This window comes from Solanum dulcamara, chromosome 9 (genome assembly GCF_947179165.1).
Source record: "Solanum dulcamara chromosome 9, daSolDulc1.2, whole genome shotgun sequence".
Taxonomy (NCBI): Eukaryota; Viridiplantae; Streptophyta; class Magnoliopsida; order Solanales; family Solanaceae; genus Solanum; species Solanum dulcamara.
Genome location: NC_077245.1, coordinates 71596294 through 71613780, shown reverse-complemented (window position 1 = coordinate 71613780; position 17487 = coordinate 71596294). Strand labels below are relative to the sequence as shown.

The 17487-nt window shown below is 31.6% G+C and overlaps 1 protein-coding gene and 1 pseudogene across 2 annotated transcripts; one reads left to right on the top strand and one right to left on the bottom strand.

Moving 5' to 3' along the window:
- Window positions 1–467: 467 nt before the first annotated feature.
- LOC129902288 (serine/arginine-rich splicing factor RS31-like) lies at window positions 468–5956 on the top strand. Of its 2 annotated transcripts, XM_055977458.1 has the most exons (7): window positions 482–545; window positions 979–1059; window positions 2691–2832; window positions 4352–4464; window positions 4551–4786; window positions 4899–5459; window positions 5586–5956. In XM_055977458.1, the coding sequence occupies exons 3-7, from the start codon at window positions 2727–2729 to the stop codon at window positions 5620–5622; spliced, it is 1053 nt and encodes a 350-aa protein (XP_055833433.1). In that variant the 5' UTR covers window positions 482–545; window positions 979–1059; window positions 2691–2726; the 3' UTR covers window positions 5623–5956. The 2 variants fall into 2 exon arrangements, with proteins under 2 accessions (XP_055833432.1, XP_055833433.1); XM_055977457.1 differs by lacking the exon at window positions 979–1059 and having other exon boundaries at window positions 468–545.
- Window positions 5957–6331: 375 nt separating this feature from the next.
- Window positions 6332–7761, bottom strand: LOC129903772 (acyltransferase Pun1-like; annotated as a pseudogene).
- Between the last annotated feature and the right edge of the window lie 9726 nt (window positions 7762–17487).

Here is a 17487-nt window from a genome sequence, read left to right as displayed (position 1 = left end):
ATGATATATCATATTTAAAATTACAATTTTCAAAATTCTCATATATTTCTTAAACTTAATATTAAGTTGAAAAGTTTATTGAAAATTTTTATCGCTAAAAAAATGATATATCATGTTTAAAATTACAATTTTCAAAATTCTCATATCTTTCTTAAACTTAATATTAGGTTAAATTATATCACATAAATTAACATATATCATATACTATCTTAAACCTCATCTGTTCGTGAATAAATTTTTCATTTTACCTTTAATAATAATTTTACAACCACACAAATATGTATCATGACACATTTAAAATTATTTTTTTTTGTAAAAGAATAATCTTTACTTCATTTTCCAACTAAATATTTTCGATAAAATAAGATAAAAATTATACAAATTATTAACGACTATAGATATTATAAAATCACCAGAAGGGTATTTTGGTCAATACAAAAAACTCGCCTCTGCTGTTTATAACTACAGGTAGCGTCTTCAGAGATATTTCCACTCAGCCTCGAAGCTCTCGCTCTACTTCACGATTGCTTGGACTTTCGAAAGAGGTGACAATTCTTCATCGCTCTCTAATTTATCAATCAGATCTACTAATTTTACTGTTCTGTTTCTCAGATCTGTTTTAATTTTGTAGAAATCAGTTAAGTATAAAGGGAAATGTTGAATCTATTTTTTTTTTGACTTGGATTAATTAAGAAAAGGTTTATATTCTATGTGGAGGAATGAATTGTTTTAATTGTTGGTTTGTTTGGTTGAATGATTTTTTTCAAAACAAAATTAAGGATTTTGTTGAGGATTTGTATTTTTTAGGTTAGGAAATTGCTTTGTTTGTGTTGGTGTTAAGAATGGAAAGTGAAGGGTTTTAATCGTTGAAGTATCAGATAAGTCAAATGAAACTGAAAGTTGTAGACTAGGGTTGTTGAAGTTGACCATGAGCTGTTTCAACCTAACTTTAATGGGTTTTATGAATGATGTATTCAGTTATGGGTAAGCGAGGGTGCGGTGTTATGGTCAATTAAGTGGGAGGAGAACCCTAGGTCTCGAGTTCGGCAAAAAGTACTGGTAAGTGATTTCTTTTCCTTAATATGCCTTGGGGAATGGGGAGTTAGCAGGTACTTGGTGGAATAGTTGAGGCTTGTGCAGGGTAGCTTGGACACCACCATCATTCAAAAAAAGAGAGATTTGTCAACTTTGTCTACTAGCATTTTTGGTGCCTGATTTCCACACGAGAAGATGGAGTGTAACTGTAAGGTGTTCGCATAACATGGAGATATATTTAGGTGGAGCACCTGGGTGTGTTCTAATGGTCAATGAAGTGGGTTGGGTTGAGAACCCTAAGGTCTCAGGTACTAAAATTTCAGCAGAGATTAAAAATAAATATTAGGTCAGTTCTTTCCATCTATTCTAAGCATTGGTGGACTGTACCTGGTATCTTTTATTGGCGGGAAGTGATAGTTATCCCGTGGAATTAGTCGAGGTGCGCGAAAGTTGGTCCAGACACCATGAGTATAAAAAATAGAGATGATACATTTAGGTGGAAGAAGCAACAATTTCTTTTAAGCATGTTTTGTGTGGAAAGACTTGTATGTCATATAGGAGATAAGTGTGAGAATTAGAGAAACACCAAGTCTATGTTAACAGGCAAATTATTTAGTACCATGATCAAATTGATCAAATCCATATAAAGGATTCATGAAGTTGATCCTAAATAACCTGCTTCTAGAAAAGCAATAGCTTCAAAATCAGCTAGTAGATATTTCCTATTTGAATCTATTTCTTCTGTTGTGCCCTATCTCTAGCTAAGCTGAGTTGATTTCAACAATTTTAGGTCTCTAAAGGTAGTTTCCGTTTGTGATTTTAGGTCTATCTCATATCCTTTTAACACCTTAATATACCATAGTTTGGCACCTATTGACCAGTGTGTTTGTAGGTTGATGCAAGACATGACCAAACAATTTTAAGCTATATTCTCTCATTTTATCCTCAATGTGTGCTACTTGCATCTTATGGCAAATGTTCCATTTTTAATCTTATCTAATCTTGTATGATTGCAACATTCATCTTGTAGATATGCTGGACTTTAGCGGTCCAGTATTCACTGCCATATAACAATGCCGGTATGATAACTTTTCTTTAGGACTTATCTGTTACTGTGGTAGTCATCCTTCTATCACATAACACTTATGCAGGATTTCTCCATTCCAATCATCCGGTTTTAATTGTATGAGTAACATCTTAATCTATCATTTCATTCTCTTGAAAAATGAAATGACCCTATATATCTAAATTGTTCTCGGAAAAAGCCATAATTCCTGAACTCTTTGGGTATGGTAACTTTTGATCTAAGAAATTGTAATATATTAGAATTAAGGAATGCTATAGCTATTATTGGTTGTCTTAAGCTTTTGGTAGTAAGTTATCATTTTAAGTGGAACATATCTAGCAACTATTATGCTGAATTGTCAAAACTTTTATCACGTTTACTTCACAAATAATATTATTACTAGTTATAGTATACAGAAACAACTATTTAAAAGGATGCACAATGATGCATGATTGCTGCCGTTGCTTGCTGATGTTTCGTGGCACTTTTTTTATCTGTGGTGATGATGAACATTATGTTTGCTGTAGTTGGACTAACTTAGTTTGTTTCTCTTCCCTGCTCACGAGTAATATTTCTTGTATGATTTCAGGTTGGAAAGAATCTTGAGATATTCTACTCAGACAGGATGAGGCCTATTTTCTGTGGGAATGTTGAGTATAACGCCAGACAGTCAGAGTTGGAGAGGCTTTTCAGAAGATATGGGAAAGTGGATAGGGTGGATATGAAATCCGGTAAGCCTCGAAACTCTTGATTTTATGTGTTCTCTATCTAGATGTCGTGCTATCTATCTGGAGGGCTGATTTGTCATCTGGTTGAGTTTACGGTGTCCAGAACTATTTATCCATATGTACTTTTCATGTCCTGAATCTCAGTCCTACAAGATTATATATGTTACCTATACCAAAAAAGTTTTTATGTAAGATGAATTGGTGGTTTTATGGCTAGCTAAATTCAATTAAAGCCTTCCTTTTGTGGTGGCGTTATTTCTATATGTATATATTTTTTATTTTTTATTTTGACCTTGTGAATTTAATATATGATCCTCCTATATTGCGGGTCAGTTTGGATCATGTATCTAATCATCCTCCAGCAAGGTGCCTGAGTAGACCGTCTAGTGGGATACTGGAAAATTTCACTTCCAGCTGTCTGGACAGTTTTTATTTGAGAGTTGTTACCTCCATAGTTCATGCAACTGCAAACTGAGGCATGAACTGAGTTGTGCAAGGTGATTGTCTCCACCCGTTGCATATCACGCCTTGACATACTGCAGTACACCATGTTGTATCCAATCCGAGAATGTAGTTCTGGATTAAATTATTACCTGGTAAGCTTCGTCTAGGTTCTATGTTGTCTATGGCTCTAGATATTTTGGTCACAAGCAACCAGTAAAGCTGATGTGGTGGCGAAGCAGTTGATTCATGATGGCAAAGCATGTCGTACTTTGTAGTTCATTTTCTTCTGAGTATTGATGATTTTAGAGTTTCAGAAGTCCTCACCGGCATTTATCCCATAGTTTCAACTGTCCAAGGACTTGAATAACTGAAAATTGGTATGCTAGGGGACACCTTGATCATACTTCACATTGTGACAGCACTGGGACGAAGATCTGTTCAGATCATTTGGCTCAATAACAGAAGATGTGTAGTTTTTTATGGGTGCTAGGATATGTTTACAAAGAAGTGTTTTTAAGTATGAACCCCCATACTCAATTATTCTTTGGCGCAGGATAACATTGCAATGTCCACACTATCATGGCTGATGGACGGAGTCTCATTTCATTTCCTAGCTGTGACAAGTGTTCTCTTCTTGTCTCCAAGAAGAGCTCTCTGATCCATCATGGCATCACAATCATACGTTTTCCTCAGTCATTATTGCTTTCCAATCCAGAATTTTCCCCAGCCTTCATTTTACAGACTTGTCACAACTCACAATGCCGACCTCGATGCTGAGGCAGCAGATTAAAATGGAGAAGGCACTTTCTTTACATTGTTCCCTCATGTGACATGCACCTTTACTTGAAATCTGTTAGTCCACCACCAAAGGTCTGTTGCTGATTTTACTTGTAAAAAATTTCTAGTTTTGACAGAGTGGTTTTATAATTGAGATGTTAAGTTAAGATGGTTTACATCTCTGTTGGATGGAATATCTTCTTATTTATTTTAATACTGAAAAATATTTCACTGGAGTCTTCTTCTCTTTTTGCTTGGAGTTTTTATTTAATCTTATGGTGTTTCTTGGGGTGGGTTTCAGGTTTTGCTTTTGTGTACATGGATGATGAAAGAGATGCGGAGGATGCTATTCGTGGACTTGACCGTATAGAGTTTGGCAGAAAGGGACGCAGACTTCGCATTGAGTGGTCAAAGGTAATCCTTTTTTTGGTCTGGAAATCCATATCTCCCCTTGAAAAATCATTAAATTCACTTGGTGTTCTCAAATGGCTATGCTGCAGGAAGAGCGTAACAGTAGGAGGCCAGAGACTTCAAGGAAATCTTCATCTAGTGTCAAACCTTCGAAGACTTTGTTTGTAATAAATTTTGATCCATATAGTACTAGGAGCAGGGATATAGAGAGGCACTTTGATCCATATGGAAAAATACTCAATATAAGGATTAGAAGGAATTTTGCATTTGTTCAATATGAAACTCAGGAGGATGCTACTAGAGCCTTGGATGCTACAAACATGAGGTATTTTCTTAATGATATGTTGTAGTGTGGTTATTCTGATCAAACTTTTTCGTAGTTTTCCACTACCATTGTTGACCATTGTTTGTTGTTCGTCTTTTTCTTTCTGATGCAGTAAACTGATGGATCAAGTCATTACAGTTGAATATGCAAATAAAGATGATGATGACAGGAGAAATGGGTTTAGCCCTGATAGAAACCGCGATAGGGGTCTTAAGAGAGGTTATGACCGAGGCCGATCTCGGAGTCCTTATGGAAGAGAGAGGGGGAGTCCTGATTATGGTCGTGGACGGGCCCGTAGCCCAAGTCCAATCCGTCAAGGTAGGTCAAGCCCTGATTATGGCCGTCGCCCTAGTCCAAATCCCAATCATAGGGAAAGGGATTTTGGGTATGCCAGTGGCCGTAGTCCAAACATGAGAAAGGAGAGGAACCCTGATCATGGAAATGGCCATAGTCCAAACCCTCGAAGGCTGAGAGATGGTTCTGAAAATGGTCAGGTGAACAGTCCACCAGAGGAAGGACTTTTGGAATCTGGCCCTAGTCCCCCGAGGGTAGGGAGGAGAGGGAAATATAGCCCAGATGGTTATCGTGGCCGCAGCCCAAGGTCTAAACCTGAAGAAATAGATAGTCCTGGATATGCTGCAGCAGAAAGTCCTCTTCCAGAACGACACAGGAGGTTTGCAGCTTTATTCACTCTTTTTTCTTTTTTAGCTCTCCTTTCCACATATCTATGCTCTTCGATACAAGCTGCAACAATTACTCTCTTGCTTTATAAGTTCATATCATTTTGTTTACAATGCAGCCTTTCACCTCCAACTCGAGAAAGATCCCGCTCCTAATTTGCTCGGTATCAGCCTCTGACCTTAAGTCATATTTGGCGGGGATGGTCACATTGCAAGTGGGCGCTGTAGAAGTATGCTTTAAGTTGCTGGAGCTTCAAAATTCCAATGACTCTGTTTTTGCTATCATATGTTCAAAATTCCAGTCACTCTAGTATGGGCTTTTTGACAATTTGTTCTTTAAATAGACTTGCTACTGTGTAGTAGGTGATTCTGTTTTAAAGCTGAAAACTCCTTGGTAAGACTTGGTTGAGTCGGGCTGATGAACTATCTTGAATACCATATTCTCAGAAGTTGTACTGATGATGATGGGTTATTGGCACTTTTGCCCTTATTTTGTGCTGGTCTTCAATTTATGCCCCTCAATCATAACCAAAATGAATTTTGCAAGGCATAAATTTATATTTTCATATCATAATATCCAACCCTCTAAATACACTTCTTAAATTCACACTCTAAAAATAATAATGTAAAATTAAGACCTTAGATTGTCCAAATCGTGTGTAAACAACATACCATAAATGAATTAGAAATTTAGAAACACAGCAAATAAAAGTTTGTACTCTTAAATTTAATTACATGGTACTTGTGACATGAATGCACATGTAAGAATAATTTCTTCACTTGCATATTATTAGCAACTCCAATGCAATATTTCTATTCCTCATGAACATGATCATCATCAATAGGAGTAGCAAATTGGAGAAGGTCATGGAACAAACACTTCAATTCCTCTACTTTGATCATGTTTATTCATCAAGAATAACATATTGCTAGATATATAACTTGCCAAACTTGCTCTACTAGGCCTCCCCCATCCAAAAATCCAAATCTTGATATGGCATATTACATGAGCTACTGCACTGATACACATCGTGACATGAAGTCTTCTAGAAATACGACTGGTCATCCCTGGTTCTTGTATTAATTCTATTTATCTATTCCAGCATCTCTGATACCAACGCATTTTCTTTGAAATTATCTTTGTTGGAAAGTTCGTGTTTGGACTTTCTTATATCGGCTACTAACTTTGGCAACCTAAAGTCTCCCAAGTTATATATTGGTGTGGAGAGAGCGGTGATAATATTCCCAATTGTGGAGGTTGATGGTAGTGGAGGTGGAATTGTTTTTCGTAAATCTGATATCAAGACCAACTGAGACGAAAAATCATTACTACTTGATAAGTTTGCACCTGCAATTGCTGCACATTACAACCTCAATCCTTGTTGGATTTTGCACTGCTGATGATTGATCATGAGTGACCAAAGCTTTGAGGTCTCTTATCTTGGATTCAGATATGAAAAACCTCTTTTCGAGCTCGATACTTTCTTGTGTATTTGGCTCAACCACAATTGGAAAGTCCAATGGACCATCGGGTCATGATGGCATTAATGAATCTTGGACATAATACGGAGGACATGCTAATTCTCCGTTTGGATATTGTCGAGTTAACACAGCCCAATCCTTTAGAAAGAAGAAGGCACTAAGCGCGTCACCCACCTTGTGTGAGAGACACACACTGACTGCTATATTCCTCCGCACTCAAAGTGGCTAAGTTGAGCTACGCTCAAACAACCAACAGCATCTGCTGGTGGAACACTCCGAGGGAATTTTAAGTCTGGGCGATGAACGACTTCATCCATTGGACAATTAACTTCAACTTCATAGAACTCAGCCCCAGTGTCATCACAATGGATGGTGGCATTGTCTCTTAAACTTCCAGCCCATGGATGATGATATGTTATTGCTTTTGATAATGAGTTTTCAAGAAGTTTAGAGAGTCATTGCATAAAAATGATTTTTAGCGGCAATTAATTAACGGTAATAGCTTAATTGTCACTAAAGTTTATAGTGACATTGGATCTAATGACAATTAACTAATGCCGATAAAGGTTTTAGCACTCTTTGTTAATGTGCATATTTATTGCCGCTAAAAGTTTTTTTTGTTGTAGTGAGTTGGTTAGGTCCTTGTTTATCTAGTTGGTTTTTTGGGTAAAATGAGACAATGGGCATATAAAAATTGCCTATGCTTTGATCAAGAAGGGAAAGTTTGTGTAATCTTTGAGTTGATGGGGTTGGAGAAAAAGGCTTCACAATTTTCTTGGAGATTGTTGATAGCAATCTTGAAAAACCAGCCATTTTGGAATTTAATTTCACTTATGAACTTCTTGTACTTAGTCTTTTGTTACTATATATAATATAATAATATAGACACACAGAACACCAAACCTTTTAAATACTATATATATACCGCGTCCCATATATATTATGGAGTGGTTTTTTTTTTTTTTTTAACGAAAACCACCAAAAAATTTGGCAGTGATTTATTAGAATAAAATGATCCATACAAACTATTCTCAGAAGATAAAGAAAAGCATAAAATTAAAGTGATGATCTACATCCAAACTACCAAGTGGAATTATCTGTTGCGACCTCCAGCCTTACCTTAATACCATTTCGGACACCAACAAGCTCTCACCAGGTGTTATGGTTCAAAGTTAAAAGAATAATAATTCAGGCTTGAAAGTTGTAGTAGAAATTCTCTATGTTCACTCCGTTGTAGCTGTCGTTATGTTGAAGATTTGTCGTCGAATCAGCTTCGAAGTTCTTATTATGGAGTGGTAGGTGGCCTCTAAACTTATTTTTTCGGTTTTCCGTTCGAAGCTCGTGACTAAATTTGAATTGCGCTCTACAGGACTCTTTTGAGGTGGCGCTCTCAACAAGATTTTCTCCATATTCAGGGCTCGAATCTAAGATCTCTGATTAAGAATGAAACAGTCTCACCACTATACCACAATCCAGGTCGGTGAAGCTTGATCATTTTTTTGGCCAAAAATCACAATTTTTTTATAACTTTATAAAAAAAATTATAGCTTATATATTGTTTTTAGCTTTTTTGATATATATGAGATTTGATTGCTTTCTTGCAGGTGTTTTTTTTGTTGAATGAAAAAATCTCATCTTCTTCATGATATTCATCTTTTGATCAACAGATAGAACTTCAATTTAGGGAGAAAATCTAAACAGGCCTCCACAAAATTATTGGCGAAAAGGTATAATTATTTTTATTTTTCTCTTTTTTTACTTACGTGTAAGTCATATTTTTATTACATCAATTTTATTGTAAATACTTGACAAAAATTTCAAGTAATGTAAATTTTAGTACATTCTGTCAATAAAAATGTTGAACAAATAGTAAACACAAAGATAAATTGTATAAGACCAAAAAGCTTAATTAAAAAAGTGAAAAAAAATTAACAAAGAAGAAAAGCTAGCTATAGAAAAATATACTTGATCATGTAGGAAAAAAGAAGTCTAATCATTGTGTAAATAAACTTTTTCATCAAACTTTCCTAATGATTCTACTTTCACCTTTATATGAGTTTTGGTGATTATTTTGTAGAATAGGATGCTTAATTCTCCGCTTCAACAAAATGATATTGAAAATGAAAAAAATATCCTAAATATAATCGAGACAATATAGAAAAAGGTTCTTCAAATGACCGTCATGATAAATACACTGCAAGAGAAGAATAATAATTTATATTTATGTATAATGACAAAATTAGGAACAAGTGATATGACACCTATCTTTGCCCAAGAACTACAATTATTTTTTTTAATTTTTGGGGACTTTTCTCTATTTTTCATTATTTATGTGCTATATTAAATATATTTAAAAAATCACTCATTTAACTTACTAAATTATGTTAAATATGCAATGTCAAGAAGCTAAAAGGTCATTTTTAATTTTCTTTAATGAAAAATTTAATGGTCTTTATTTTCATTACTCCCACTACTTTTTATTATTATAACACCTAAAATAATTAACAGTCATATTCATGACATTGTTTGGTATTCTATATTATAGTCCTAAAAATAGAGATATTGTAAATCTTTGTTAAATGAGCACATTAGCATTTTAAGTTGTCATGTTTCCCGTGCTCATTCTATTGATGCTCTGCTTTAATTTGAAGAATAAAATGAAGGCTATTAAATGTTGATTGTGGCTTCAGAAAGTGGATGTCGACAAGAGCTCAAAAAATTGTGTATTGATTTCATATATTTTAAAAATATTCTAATGATTAAGATTGTAAGAATGATGTTGCATTATTTATTTAGTTATTGTAGTTATCTCATGGTTTCTCTTTATTTTGTATTTTATATAAAGTTTTGATTGTCGTAAATTTATAATTTCCTTTGATTCAAAAAATAATGACTTATGACTTTGTAGGACATAATTATTTATTTTTTGGTCTTCTACTTTCTTAAAATGTCTAAATATAATTTCTTTTCCATGAATTTTCAATTACAAATCTTTCATTATAAGTTTTAAATAAGACAAATCTACACAATAATGCTTGAGTCTCTTGAGTTTTTCATCTTTATTATAATCTTTGGCTAAGAATTCTGTTTATTATTTTCTTCTTCTTCTTCTTTTTTGACAATTTCTCTAACTTCTCTATTTTTATTGTAAAATAATAAATATGTCAATTAACCGTTTATTCATATTCTTTAATGCAAAATTTAATGGTCTTTATTTTCAGCACTTCCATGATTTTTTATTATCATAACCCCTAAAATAATAAAATAATCATATTGATGACATATTCATATTATAGTCCTATAAATAGAGGCATTGCAAGACTTCGTAAAAATAATCATATTATCCTTTTAAGTTGTTATGTTTTCGATACTTATTTTATTCATTCTTTAGTTTGACTTAAATTTGACTTAAAGAATAAAATGAAGGTAATTGAATGTTGACCGACTTGTAGAAATGATGTCGACAAGAGTTTGAAAGATTGTCCACTGATTTTATATTTTTTCTTTTTATTTTTTAATAATTAAAATTGTAAGAATGATGTTGCACTATTTATTTATTTTTCATAGTTCTCTCTATGATTTCTCTTTTATTTTAAATTTTATATAAAAAATTTATTGTCGTAAGTTTATCTTTTCTCTTGGTTCAAAATAACAACTTATGACTTTGTTGGAAGTTAACTAATTCCAAACCAAACGTATTTCTCTATGAAATCAATTATACATCTGGGTAAATGTATATTGACATCTTATTTTCTTTCATAACCGCGTGAAGCGCGGACAAATTCATTAGTATATTATAAATACTGCAAAAAAAGGTTAAACATGTTACAGAAAAAATAAAAATAAAAAATAAAAATATATATATTTGTGTAATAAAATTATCCTATCAAGTTATCTTTATTTACAGTAATAAGTGATTATCTTAGATTTTACATTTCATTTTTTATGTAAGCGTATAAAAAGTTTCTTACATTAGCAATATATATAATTTAAACTCAATGGAAGTTTAATTTCTTTCAATTGGATTTAAATTATGTACACTAAATAAATTTACTATATTACTTTTCTTAAATTACAAAAGAAAATATCAAATTTAACCCAAATAGAATTAGGTGACAAAACAATGTACAGAATGATTTAGTACCTATTAGAAATTGAGAAAAGAGTGACAAATTGTCCATTAATATGAGATAAATCGTTTCAAGTGAATAATATATCAAAAGTCGTGATATATTGAGATGAACTCATATTTACAATTTAGAACTTTTTAGAGGAGATTTGAATTGATCGAGATTGAAAAAACAAAATCAACCTGCAATATATAAATATTGTATAAATAACATATATAGATGCGTGTGTGTATATATATATGATTATACACTGTTTATATTGATACATTATATAATACATTATATAATAGCAATACATTATATATAGAGATAAATATAAGAAACACACTTAAATTATCCCATTTTTTTTAGTTTCATATCTGAACTATTGGAAGTGTGAGTTTCATACCTAAACTATCATTTATTAGTTTGAGAAACACACTTCAATAGTGTGTGTAATATACTTTCTCTCTATTTTTTAAAAAATCTTGCCACATGGCATTCTCCATTGATAAAATATTTCACTTTATCAAAAATTATATAACCTATTAATATTAGTAAAGTCATAGGCTAAAGTATTTCTATTTCAAAAAAAGAAAATAATTTTAACAAAAATAAAAAATTAAAATATTTTTCTCACCCAATCCACCACCTCCCCTCGGACAATCCCCTATCCTTTTATTTTTTACATTTCTTTTATAAAATATTTTTAAAAATTCATACTTCACCTCCTCCCTCCACTCCTTCCTAAAAAAAGTTTTTATTTTTATTTTTTAAAAAAAATAAATTATACTTACCCCATCTAAACTTCGGCTCTTATTTATTTATTTATTATTATTTATATATTTTTCTTATTTTGTATTAGATATGTACATATAATTTTAGAAAAATATTTTTTTCTACTTACGCACCGAATATAACAGTAATAAAAGTCTCGGTGCAAGTAAAAAATACTTTCATAAAATCATATGTATATATCTAACACAAAACGAGAATTGTTTTTGGAAGCGAAGGGTTAGGTGGAGCGGGATAATTTTTTAAAAATAATAAAATAATATTTAAATTATTATTTGAAGGAGGAGGGGAGATGAAGATTTTTTTTTAAAAAAACTTTTATAAAAGGAATTTAAAAATAAAAATAAAACTAAAAAATTTGGAGGGGGGGAGAGGGAGGGGGAGGGAGGGGGAGGGAGGGGGAGGGAGAGGATAATAATACTTTAATCTTTAATTTTAACTAATTCTAATAATTTATTTAATTTTTATTTTTGTCCATGTGGAGTGTGATGTCACAATTTTTTTAAATGAAAGAAAGAGTGTAGTATATATACCATGATATGAGTGGAATAAAAGAGATATATATGTTTCTCTAACTCACACTCCCAATAATTTATGTATGAAGTTCAAAAAAATGGATAATTTAGATGTGTTTTTGACACTTAACTCTTATATATACTTAAGGTCGTTCTTATTGAAAATGTCGATTTTATCCTTAATGAAATAATTTATAACCACACAAATATCTAGCACTCACTATAGACCATAAGTTTCAAAAAAAAAATTTTAAAAAAAATTCGTATCTGGTCAAACTATATCGTATAAAATGAGATAGAGGGAATATAATGACCATTTATGTAATTTACACACACGCCCCTCCAAATCTCCCGCTCAAAATGGCCTCCCCATTTTTACGAGGGGCGACAAATCAACTAGCACCTGTAACATATGGAAGGTGTATACGAAGTTCTTTTGGGTTGTAAGTTGGTGAAATTGAAGTTTTGGAAGCTTTCTTATATTTGGGGGTTTTTCTTCAAAGGAGATAAAATTGTTTGATTAAAGTAATGTTAATTTTTATCAAATACTTCCCCATTCATAATAAATAGAATGACAATTCGAATGTAACAAATTCAAGGTTTTGGAAAATTACTATAGTTAACAACCAGCGTAAATTAGAAACTAAGTGATAAATTATTTTTTAATTTTCTAAATTGGACAAATAAAAGTAGACGATCCCTGACGATTCGAGTCAAATGGAATTAAAGGAGTATTTGATAGTATTTAATCATAGAATTCCATGTTTCGCCTGCTATCGTTGGGTTTTGAATTGGGGTGACAATTGGGCGGGTTGGGTCGGGGTCATAATGAGTCAAGACCCAACCCAACTCAATTCAAATTTGCTTGGGTCAAAACAGATTGGGTAATGAATTATAGAACGGGTCAAGACTTAACCCAACTTACTAGGTTTTACTTATTTTATTTGGTCTTTTACAATATTTCAGTACCTAATAATATTTTTTAAAAAATTATGGCTATATATAATATATCAAATTAAAAAAAAAATTTAAAAAAAAAATTGACAAGATTTCTCTCGAGTCTTTGTATTATATATCAACTCAATTTTTAATGGGTTAACCTAATAAATGGGTGTGCCAATAATCCGCCTAGATTTAAACGGGTTGGGTGAGTTGGGTTTAATTTTGCCATTCCTAGTTTTGAACCTGAGATCTCATAGTTCTCAATCCACTTCATTGACCATTAGGTCACACATTGAGTAATTTTTAGTTACCTCCTCTGAAATGCTTCAAACTCGCTAAACAAATATAATTAGCTCATCAAATGTATTTATATCTCTGATGTACAGTCAAAATCCAAGGCCAATATGAAGTCTAATGTGTATATACATGTGATATTTTTGATAATGAATATCTATATGATAAACATTCTGTTTACTTTGAAGTAATTGTGTAATCCAAGCTTTTATCAGTTTCCACTATTTTGTTTGAGTTATCTCATCCCAAATTGACGCACCATGATACCTTACATAATCCTTTGATATTGAGAAAATTACAGGTCAGTATCTTGGGTTATCTAGTTTACAAAATAGAGTTTTTGGCCAAAAGCATTCTTAAACTATATTCCAAGTTTAGATTACATCCTTAAAATATTATTCTTAGCAGAAAACATCCTTCAAGTATCTAAAATTTAACAATTTTCATCCTTCTGCTAGAATTTTTAACAAAACTAACAGATCATACAAAAATCAAGTCATCCATTTGTATTTATTATTCTAAAATACGCCAAAAATATTATCATGAACTTTTTGGGCAATTGAGTTTAGCATTGTGCAAAATCTTTTAATTCATAGTTTTTTTCATTTATTTTTCATGTGGTTTAATATTAAAAAATTATCAATTGAAATATGTTTCTTCTCAACTGAATCTGCTTAAGCGGTGTTTGTAAGAGACTTCCACTGCTAATAATGGAGAATGAAACTCAAATGCGAGACATAATCAGAATTTTGATTAAAAACTCGAATGCGAGACATAAATAGAATTTTGATCACCTTAATATCAAATTGCACCGAAAAATTATTGATCTAACTACAATTTGACTATTACCTTTTTTTGCTGAGAAGTTTGAATATTGTAAAGCCATGTTTAGAAGGCTTTACAAACACATACTAGAATTTGTTACATCAAAAATGTAGAGTATCACTCAAGCTTGAGCAATAATTTAACAGATTCCAATTCTTCACAATTGTAAAACATATGTAAACTTTACCTAAATCTCATAGTGAAAAGGCTCAATTATAACTTATCCCTCATTTTTCTTAAATTATCCAATTTCCCTGATTTTTCTCAAATTTCTGATACATTACTGGTTCTTCTGATACATCACGTTTTGGGTGTAGTATAATTAATGTTGTTGAGTTATTTATAGATAGTAACGTAATTTAAGTTAGAATTCCTTGTTTCAATCAATTACTTTGCTAAATAAGGGAAATAATCCATATAAAGCGTAACAGTTATGAGGAACATGAAAAACTCAAAAAACAAAGCATAACATCGAACAAAAAGTTCAATCTAAAATTCGAATTTCATCAAGCAAATCGAGATGAATATTTCGATACTACTGAGACATTCTGGAGTTTGACAATCCGAGGTGAGTTATGAACGATACAAAAGTGATGGAATCGTAGTGGACGACAATATATCAGAAACAGTAAAAATTATGGTTGATACGTAACATCTTGTATTTATACAAGTTGTATATGTATCAGAAGCAGTAAAGTTTGATACATGAGAATCTGATGCATAAACTTTCTTCTTATATTTGAGTTTGATACATTGATAACTGATACATGACCATTCGACAGATTAAGGATTGATACATTGAAGATTGTTGTATTAGCTTTCAACTGATTTGTGGTTGATACATAACATCTTATATTGATATAAATTATAGATGTATCAGAAGCAATAAAGCTTGATACATGAGAATCTGACACATAAACTTTCTTCTTATATTTGAGTTTGATATATTAATAATTGATACATGACCATTCGACAGATTCAGGATTGATACATTGAAGATTGTTGTATTGGCTTTCAACTGATTTGTGGTTGATACATAACATCTTATATTGATATAAGTTGTAGATGTATCAGAAGCAGTAAAGTTTGATACATGAGAATCTGATGCATAAACTTTCTTCTTATAATTGAGTTTGATACATTGATAACTGATACATGACCATTCGACAGATTAAGGATTGATACATTGAAGATTGTTGTATTAGCTTTCAACTGATTTGTGGTTGATACATAACATCTTATATTGATATAGGTTGTAGATGTATCAGAAGTAGTAAATCTTGATACATGAGAATCTGATACATAATCTTTCATCTTAAATTTGAGTCTGATACATGAGAATAGCTGATACATAACAATTCGACAGATTAAGGGTTGATACATTGAAGATTGTTGTATTAGCTTTCAACTAATTTATGGTTGATACATAACATCTTATATTGATATAGGTTGTAGATGCATCATAAGTAGTAAATCTTGATACATGAGAATCTGATACATAAACTTTCATCTTAAATTCGAGTCTGATACATGAGAATCTGATACATAAACTTTCATCTTAAATTCGAGTCTGATACATGAGAATAACTGATACATAACCATTGGACAGATTAAGGGTTGATACATTGAAGATTGTTGTATTAGTTTTCAACTGAATTGTGGTTGATACATAACATCTTATATTGATATAAGTTGTAGATGTATCAAAAGCAATAAAGTTTGATACATGAGAATCTAATACATAAACTTTCATCTTAAATTCGAATCTGATACATGAGAATATCTGATACATAACCATTCGACATATTCAAAAGATTAAGGGTTGATACATTAAAAATTGTTGTATTAGTTTTCAACTGAATTGTGGTTGATACATAACATCTTATATTGATATAGGTTGTAGATGTATCAGAAGCAGTAAAGCTTGATACATGAGAATCTGATACATAAACTTTCATCTTAAATTCGAGTTTGATACATGAGAATAACTGATACATAACCATTCAACATATTCGACAGATTAAGGGTTGATACATTGAAGAGTGATTGTTGATTCTGATACATTAAAGGTAATGTATCAGATCAATTATTGTAAATAATGCAAAAGTCAGAATGCCTTATGTATCTTGATTAGTACTTGATGTATCAGAAAATTATAAAAAAATATTAGACCTTATGTATCAGAACAACAATAACAAAACCATATCAGAAGCTTAAGTATCAAAATAAGAACATTAAGAAAGGTTCATTGAAATGTATCAGAAAAATCGAGATTTTTTTTTTAAAAAAAAACAGAACACAGCTTGACATAATTATGTATCAAATATGTAACTATGAATATGATAAAAAGAGAAAGATTTTGTGAACTTCTGTATCAAACAGAAAAACAATTGACATGACACATAACAACAAGTTTATGTATCATGAAATGTGATAGATTAACCCAATTCAAAATAAGACATTCACCCAGCCATAAAAAAATACAATAACATGATACATAGAAAATAGATTACTATTTTGACTTTTTTCTCCTTTTTTGGAAGCTTTTGGAACCGGAGATTTTGAACTTGAAATTATTAGAACTGGAGATTTTGAACTTGAACAAGCATCCTTTCGCAATTTCTTCATAATTAAAGGCCTTATTACGGTGTTTGCATCTATTTTCATCAAAACAATCACTACTAGAAGAATCAGAATCATGAGTGAGAAATTAAGAATATGCTCAGTTAAAGCTATGCAAATAGAGAGAGAATGCAGTTGAGAATCAAAAGGAGATGATAGATTGTAACCTCTAACTCGTGTGAGTGATTTTAGGCGAGAAATTAGGGATATGCTCAGTAAATTTCTTAAATTTTTGGATCTTGAAAATGAAAAGAGAACGAGAGAAAAAGATTTAGAGGAGAGAAAATATTTTTTGAATGATGTATTCGGAAGATGAAGGGAAAAACTGAAAATAAGAAATTTTGGTAATTTTTTTAAAAAAATTGAGATTTTTAGCAAATATAATAATAAAAGGTGTGTAGTTTGGTAATTTATGATAGGCTGAATTAAGCACTACA

What these genes read in the sequence shown, in the direction of transcription:
- LOC129902288 (XM_055977457.1), top strand. Translation starts at nt 2,727, where the DNA reads ATGAGGCCTATTTTCTGTGGGAATGTTGAGTATAACGCCAGACAGTCA. An exon ending in TAGGGTGGATATGAAATCCG is followed by an intron (nt 2,833 to 4,351) that starts GTAAGCCTCGAA and finishes GGTGGGTTTCAG; the next exon opens with GTTTTGCTTTTGTGTACATG. An exon ending in TTGGATGCTACAAACATGAG is followed by an intron (nt 4,787 to 4,898) that starts GTATTTTCTTAA and finishes TTTCTGATGCAG; the next exon opens with TAAACTGATGGATCAAGTCA.